Source organism: Chiloscyllium plagiosum, chromosome 10 (genome assembly GCF_004010195.1).
Source record: "Chiloscyllium plagiosum isolate BGI_BamShark_2017 chromosome 10, ASM401019v2, whole genome shotgun sequence".
Classification (NCBI taxonomy): Eukaryota; Metazoa; Chordata; class Chondrichthyes; order Orectolobiformes; family Hemiscylliidae; genus Chiloscyllium; species Chiloscyllium plagiosum.
The window spans coordinates 43,528,544-43,536,942 of record NC_057719.1 but is presented as its reverse complement, the minus strand read 5'-3'; the positions used below and the strand labels follow the sequence as shown (position 1 = coordinate 43,536,942).

General features: G+C 38.7%; 1 protein-coding gene across 2 annotated transcripts in view; it reads left to right on the top strand.

The window, feature by feature from the left end:
• The window catches only part of l2hgdh (L-2-hydroxyglutarate dehydrogenase), a 34,804-nt gene extending 29,841 nt beyond the window's left edge, over positions 1 to 4,963 (top strand). Inside the window, exon 10 of one of the 2 annotated variants that reach the window (XM_043697604.1) lies at positions 4,333 to 4,963. In XM_043697604.1, the coding sequence (XP_043553539.1) occupies positions 4,333 to 4,528 (196 nt within the window). In that variant the 3' untranslated portion in view covers positions 4,529 to 4,963. The remainder of the gene's footprint in view (positions 1 to 4,332) is intronic. The other variant, XM_043697603.1, reaches the window with a different exon arrangement.
• Positions 4,964 to 8,399: the final 3,436 nt, after the last annotated feature.

The window sequence follows — 8,399 nt, the reverse complement described above, 5'->3', positions numbered from 1 at the left end:
TGACCTCTTTCCACCTATCACATTTCCGACGCCCCTCCCCCAAGTCCCTCCTCCCTACCTTTTATCTTAGCCTGCTGGACAAACTTTCCCCATTCCTGAAGAAGGGCTTATGCCCGAAACGTCGATTCTCCTGTTCCCTGGATGCTGCCTGACCTGCTGCGCTTTTCCAGCAACACATTTCCATCTCAGGAACTAGTCTAGTTAACATTGTGTACTTCCTTCAAAGCAGATATGGCTTTCCTTATATAAAATTAGAGACACTATCTTGGGTGTGACCTCACTAACGCCTTGTATAATTGCAGTAGTAAGACTTCTTTATATTTATACTGCAATCCCTTTGCAACAAAAGCTAATACATAAATTAACTTAATTGCTTGCTGAACCTGCATTTAAATTCTGTACTTCATATATAAGATCACCTGACTTTCTCTGAATTCACACATTTCCAGTCAACAAATATTCAGCATTTTTTGTTTCCCACTAAAGAAGAAAACTTTGCACTTTTCAATATTATATTTCAATTGTCATGTGTTCCCAAAGAGAGAAAGAGATATTGGGAACAGAAAAAAAAGGTTGATCAAGTCAACAAAGACAGAAACCATGGACAACAGCCCAAGAAACAGAAACAGCAGTAGGCTTTGAACAGATTATGTATCTTGGCCTTCTCCTGATGTCTGCACCATTGCAGAAGTCAGCCTGTACATGACACAGAAATAGCTGAACACAGTGGATTCAGAAAAGGCTGGGGTGCTGCAGAATTACTTCTGCCTCTTCCCTAGCTATTCAAGTATAATTATTATGTAGATGTCAGTGTTTTAACATGAAAAATTATCCAGGTTTGTTCTGTCCACAAAAAGCACTACAAATTCAAACTAGTCAGTCTCTGTCCCATCAATCTTTTCTGAATCAGATGCTCTGAATTAGCACACAGCAATATTTACATCAGTATCCTCCAACATTATAACTATCTTATTATTTTATTTTTATTCATTCACGGGACGTTGGTGTCACTGATCAGGCCAGTATTTATTACCCATCCCAAATTGCTCAGAGGACAGTTGAGAGTCAACCACATTGCTGTGGGTCTGGAATCACATGTAGGTCAGACCAAGGAACAATGTTAGAGCCGAAAACCTGCAGATGGTGGATTTCAAGGTAGACTTGAAGGAGGCTGGAAGAACATAGCAGGCCGGGCAGCATCAGGAGGTGGAGAAGTCAACATTTTGGGTGTAACCCTTCTTCAGGTCCTGAAGAAGGGTTACACCAGAGATGTTGACTTTTCCACCTCCTGATGCTGCCTGGCTTGCTGTATTCTTCCAGCTTCCTGCTTGTCAGACCAGGAAAGGTTGGCAGTTTCCTTCCCTGAAGAACATTAGTGAACCAGATGGAATTTTACCCCAACAATTGACATGGTTTCATGGTCATCATTAGACTCCAAATTCCAAATTTTAATAATTCAAATTTCACCATTTGTCATAGTAGGATTCAAACCTAAGTCCCTGGAACATTACCTGGTCTCTGGATTAACTGACCAGTGATAATGCCACTAGGTTGTTGCCTCTTCTGTTATAGTCGAAAAATGTGTTGCTGGAAAAACACAGCAGGCCAGGCTGCATCCGAGGAGCAGGAGAATCGACGTTTCAGGCATAAGCCCTTCTTCAGCCCTATTCCTGAAGAAGGGCTTATGCCCAAAACGTCGATTCTCCTGCTCCTTGGATGCTGCCTGGCCTGCTGTGTTTTTCCAGCACCACAATTTTCAACTCTGGTACTCCAGCATCTGCAGTCCTCACTTTCTCCTAGCCTCTTCTGTTATAGCCTGAGTGCAAACATGGACAAAGAAATTGAATTTCAGACGTGAGAAGAGTACTGCTCTTGTCACCAAAGCAGCTTTTGACTGAGTATAGCATCAAGGAGCCCTAAGAAAACCGACGTCAGTGGCAAGTAGGAAAATCTCATTAATGGTTGGAATCATACCTAGTGCAAAGGATTTTAGGAGGCCAATTATATAGCTGTGGCCCATTGGTGGAGTACCTAAGGCAGTGTTCTAAGCTCAACCATCTTCAACTGCTTCATCAATGAGCAGTCAATATCAAAAGGTCAGAAGTAGTGACATTTACTGCCAGTTATACATGTTAAGAGCATTCACAACTGCTTCTGTTATTGATGTCTGTTCCTGTATGCAACAAGAGTTGGACAATAAAGTTTGCTGCGGGATATAAGGAATGAAGAGGTCATAGAGACAATGTGAAGTGATTGGGTGAATGAGCAAGAACATAGCAAATGAAATATAACATGGTAAAGTATGTAATTTTACTTCACTCCCTCTAGCACAGGTATTTTCATTTTATGTAAATTCCTAAGTATGAAGTTATCCTTAGGTATTTACATAAAATGAAAATACCTGTGCTGGAGGGAGTGAAGTAAAATTATCTAGACTGATTCCTGGGATGATGGAATTGTCCTTTGAATAGATTTCAACTTGGCCTGTGTTCTATAGAAAAATGTTCTAACCAAAGCATATGAAATTCTTAAAAGGCTTAATAGGTCAATGCCAAGAAAATGTTTTCACTGGGTGGGAAATGTTGGAAGTAAGATGACAGAATTAGAACTTGAGATTTTATGTTATCGGTGCTATACAAATATAAATTGTAAAGTGGCCTTAAGAGAACACAACCTGAAGTTCCTCTCCAAGCCATTCACCATTCTGGCTTGCAAATACATCTCCATTCCTTCAGTGTCGCTGGGTCAAAATCTAGAAATGGTTCTGTCAGGACATTGTGGGTCTACCTACAGCACATGGACTGCAGTTCTTCAAGAAAGCATCTCACCACCATGTTAAGGGCAACTCGGGACAGGCAATAATGCTGACTCAGTCAACGATGCTTCCTGTCCCAGGAATGAACAAACAAAAAAGAAATCCGAGAGGACCACGCTATCTTTTGCAACCAAGTTGACTGATGATGGTTTAACTTGAGGGTAGCCATGCTTAAGGTGAGGAAAGGGATTGAGGACATAGGACCGTTCATGGCAGCCACGCAGGAACTGAAGCCATACTGTTGATGTCACTATCCATCACAAACCAGCCATCCGTCTAGCTGAGCTAACTGATCCCTGATATATATTGAAATTTAGAAAATTAAAGGGCAATTTGATAGAAATTTAAGGGAAATGTTAGGGTGGATAGACAAAGTATTTTAAATCATTGGGGAATGTAGAATTACAAGATGTACCCTGAAAATTAAAGCCACGCATATTTTGTAAGTGAAGTTAGGGAATGTTTTTACATACAAAGTGTGGTAGAAGTTTAGCATTCCCATCCACAGACAACAGTTGGTGATACATCAAATTATTCTAAATCTGAACCAAAAGAGCTGCAGATGAATCAGAAACAAAACAGAAGTTGCTGTAAAGCTCAGCAGGTCTGGCAGCATCTGTGGATAGAACCCAGAGTTGAGTGAACATTCTGTTCCGAAGAAAGATCCCTCAACCCGAAATGTTAACTCTGATTTCTCTCTACAGGTGCTGCCAGACCTGCTGAGCTTTTACAGCAATTTCTGTTTTCTTTTTATTCTAAATCTGAGTTTGATAGATTTTCATTAATCAAACGTATTAAGAGATTTTGGGCAAGGGTAAGTATGTAAAGTTAGGTCACTGAATAGCCATGATCTCATTGAATGGTGGAACAGTCTCTCGAGTCAAATTGCTCCTGTTCCCATGAGCCATTAAATGCAGTGGCATTTAACGTGGTGGAAGAAACATTCAGAATTTTCCCATTTTGCAAACTACATCATGTTGGGTAATTACACGTTACCAAAATAAAGATTTATAGTAACCCAGATTGTTCTATTGTCCCAGTTATAAGGGATAGTGGAAAGCAAAGTGCATAATTCTAAGGTTGGGCATACAAAATTAGAAAAAGCATTTCTCAAGAATGCATTGAAGGAGTTTGATATGTATCAATCTGATATTCAAGATTTTGATCTGTAATTTTCTTCAATATTGGCTTATGATTTTGGGAAATAATCCTGTCAACATATACAATTGAATATTCAGGATTTGTAATATTTGTTCGTGAGAATCGGTGTAAACTATGGAATTAATAATCTTAGTCATAACACAGATATAAAATCTCATTGATTTTATGTATAGTCAGAGACTTCAATTTTGATTTCTGCAAAAGGAAGACTAGAACTGATAACATTATGTTATCTGATGCATCTAATTAGCATACTGTATAATTTAAATTGAAAGCCAGAGTAATCTTTACATATATGGATTAGTTTGTATTCTGCTGTAATTTAATTGATCTCTAGAGTATGCTGTGTTCTGCAGGGGACCATCTGGAGTGAGAGCCCAAGCCTTGGACAAAGATGGCAATCTTGTGGATGACTTTGTGTTTGATGGAGGTTCTGGTGCTATTGGGAGCCGTGTTCTTCATGTTCGAAATGCTCCTTCTCCTGCAGCTACTTCATCCTTAGCTATTGGTGAAATTATTGCTGATGAAGCAGAGAAGAAATTTAAGTTGTAATATTTTACATGTTTATGTTTTCCAAAATGTTGATAAATTACGCACAACCAAATATGGCAAAAACTTAGTAAGTCAGATGAATATCTGAATTCCTTGTTATTGGGTGTGCTTTCTCTTACCCTTCTACACCATTGAGTCCTACTGAAGACTATTGCACTGAAATTCATTACTCAGACTTTTATTTATGAATTTAATCAAAGGAGGCAGCTCTTCTCCAGCCCAGTTCAGATGTGCCTTATTTGCATATGTGAAAGGTTCCAATAGCTAATTATTAACAGAGAATTATATTAACTTAAACTGCTACAAATTGAAATAACCATAAAACTTTGTATGAAAATAAATTTTACAAATCATATTTCAAGCTATTTATACTACTTCTATTTGAGTTTGTATTGAAAATTACCATTGTATGGAATTTGTAAGGGAGCGGGATAGAGATCTGGGTAGACAGAGACCACACACAGTATTAATACCATTACCGGCTCCATTGAAAAGGTGAGCATTTTAAATGCCCCACTTTTTTCATGCTCTTGGATTAGTTATGGAAAATGACATCATTCGTAATAATTCATTGGAGTTATGAGCCACAAAGGATCTCTAGTCTGGAGTCAGGAACCTTTTGTCAGGTAAGTTCACAAAGTGACAACTTTACAGATCATAATATAGTAACTTATAGCATGTGAAATATATTTAAATACCGTGGGGCTTTCTTATTTAAAAAAAAGCAAATGACCAACATCGTGACAGTAGAGAAGTGTAAAGAGTATTTTATCCAATGAACAAGTGTTTTCGACATTGACCAATAATAGTATTCAGACTTGACACTAATTTTGCCAATGATGTGATTTTTATTTTTGTGATGCTGCCCAAACACCAGTCCTGTGCTTCACGTGGCTGACCTCTTTCAGAGCAAGGTGTTAATCTATCAGCTTTGGGGGTTTAATAATATAGTGCAGTGGACTCTATTATGAATGCTTGGCTGATTTCCAACAGCCCCAACCCCCCCCATTGGATTTTAGAATAGAATGGGTTGTTGATATAGCTGTCGAGGGCGCCATGAATTAATTTGACTGTTTCATTATCATCTAAAAGGATCGATTTTTAAAGTGGTTTTGAATGACTGTTTTGACTCTATCTAGAACATCTAAAAGGCTTCCAAATGCTATCATCGGGCTCAGAAGTTTGAAACATAGTGATACTGGCTACGTGGGCATAGTAGGAGTGTGGTGCTTTGGGGGGACTGAGGTGGTATGAAGATGCATCGGAATTGAATTTATTGTCACGTGTATTGATGCACAGTGAAAAGCTTTATCTTGCGAGCAATACAGACAGATCACAAGGTTAAGTAGCATAGATAAGTAAATAACAGGTAAACAGCAGCAAAAACAAAAACACAGGTACAGGCGAATGTTAAGAGTTTGAGAGTCCATTCAGTATTATAACAAAAGTAGGGTAGAAACTGTTTCTAAATCGTCTGAGAGGGTGAGAGCTAAGGAGAGGGTTATCATGGGGGATAAGAAGGTAAGGTTTTTAAGAGGTCCGCTTACTCACTGATGTTTCAAGTATCCCAGGTAAGATGTCTAACCCAGCTGTGTAGGCCTCCACACCCATCTCTCAGTTTCTGCCTCTTACAAGAAATGGCAGCCCTCACACTGGCCTGCAACTGCCACCCATGATAAAAATGGCATTGGCAAACAGGCCAGGCAAGAGACATGATCATGACATTGAGTAATGGCCTGATTCGAAATTCTTATTTAAAGATGAAAGACTGGGTTGTCAAGTAGCTGAACAGGCTGGGGCTATTTTCCCTGGAGCGCCGGAGGCTGAGGGGTGACCTTATAGAGGTTTACAAAATTGAGAGGCATGGATAGGGTAAATAGGCAAAGTCTTTTCTCTGGGGTCGGGGAGTCCAGAACTAGAGGGTATAGGTTTAGGGTGAGAGGGGAAAAATATAAAAGAGACCTACGGGGCAACCTTTTCACAGAGGGTGGTACGTGTATGGAATGAGCTGCCAGAGGAAGTGGCGGAGGCTGGTGCAATTGCAACATTTAAGAGGCATTTGGATGGGTATATGAATAGGAAGGGTTTGGAGGGATATGGGCCAGGTGCTGGCAGGTGGGACTAGATTGGGTTGGGATATCTGGTCGGCATGGATGGGTTGGACCGAAGGGTCTGTTTCCATGCTGTACATCTCTATGACTGAGTTGTGGCGAATAGCATCAATCATTTAATGGAAATCTAGATAAATGCTGAGGAAGAAAGGAATAGATATATAGTTTATAGAGTGAAGGAAAGCAAGATAGGAGGAGCCTTGTGTAATGTACTGCTGTAAGACTAAATGGCCTATTACACAACAAATACTCAATATATTCTACACATGTTAAGTATTATACAATGTAATTTGGATTTCTAAAGAAAACAGTATTTCTAGTTCTCATTCTTCCTACCTTGAACCTTTTTGACTTCTGAAATGCATTTCACATTTGGAGTTTAACCTCCTAGTCCCTTTCCCATTACTCATGGATCAACCATAAAGCTGAGCACTTGTAGCCTCTTGAGTAATGGGAGCATCAAAGCTGAGTCAGTCCTTTTCTCAGCTGATGTGCATATGTCTGCATTAATCAAACAGTGCTGAATAGTGGTTCAAAGTGAGAATCCTGAGGAATTTCGCCTCCATATCAGAAGGTACTGAAGCCATTTGTGGTGTCATGCTCCTGTTCTAGCTGAAGTAAAATACAATAATTCATCAAATAGCAGGCGGTCCTCTTTTTTGAGTCAGCTATACCCTCTTTAAATTCATCGAACCTGGGTGCAGTTACCTTTGCTTTAAATGTTTTTGATTACGTTATTAAAAAGTGTTAGATACACAAACCAGGAAAGTACCTGATGTATCTTCCTGTGAGCATTTTTGGTGGGTAGTGTGATGAACTATTCAATGGAGAGGGCTGTGAAGAGGGATTTGTAAAGTTTGCACTAGTAGAAAAATTAAGCAAAATTAACTTGAAACCTTTATATTTAAGTATTTAAAATAATCCTAAATGATTAATTTGTAACAATGCACTGAACCACTTCTTTTGGTATCAATATATTTTTCAATGAAAAATAAATCTGGTATTAGTTCATTATTGAACTTTTTCTCCAACGACCTGGTAAGAGTACTCTTGTTTTGTCGTTTTGTGGTTTAATAGTGGGTGAGGTTATTTGGTCTGTTCTTCAAAAATACTTGTGATGGTGCAAATATATCTTGCACCCATCAATAGCTAATATCAAGAATCATACTCATACAACAACGTTCTCCTCCTCAAGTGATAATTCAGAGATCCAAGTAATGTTCTGGGCGCTTGGGTTCAAATTCCGCCATAACAAAATATGGAATTTGAATTCAATAAAAAAAATCTCGAACTAAGGGTCTAATAATGACAATGAAATGGTCAATTGTCAGATTTTAAAAATCCATCTCATTCACTATTTTCATTTAGGGAATTAAATTTCATGTTTTTTACCTGGTTTGACTGATAGCAATTCCAGACCCACAGGACTGTTATTGACTCTTAAATGCTTTCTTCGCAATTAAAGATGGAATAAATGTTGACCTAGCAAGTGACATCCATATCTTATGAATTACTAAAACAAGCTTTAATAAAACACATTGCCATTGGAAAGCAACTGTCTTGATTTAGAATCTCCACAAAGAATAAAATAAGTCCACATTCAGGGAAAGTGATTGAAGACAAAACAGCTGTACAAAAATATTACACAAAAGAGTTTTCCATTTTCAGTTGGTACTGGTTAAGCAGGATTCATGGTGGAGAAAGTGAGGTCTGCAGATGCTGGAGATCAAAGTTGAAACTTTATTGCTGGAACAGCACAG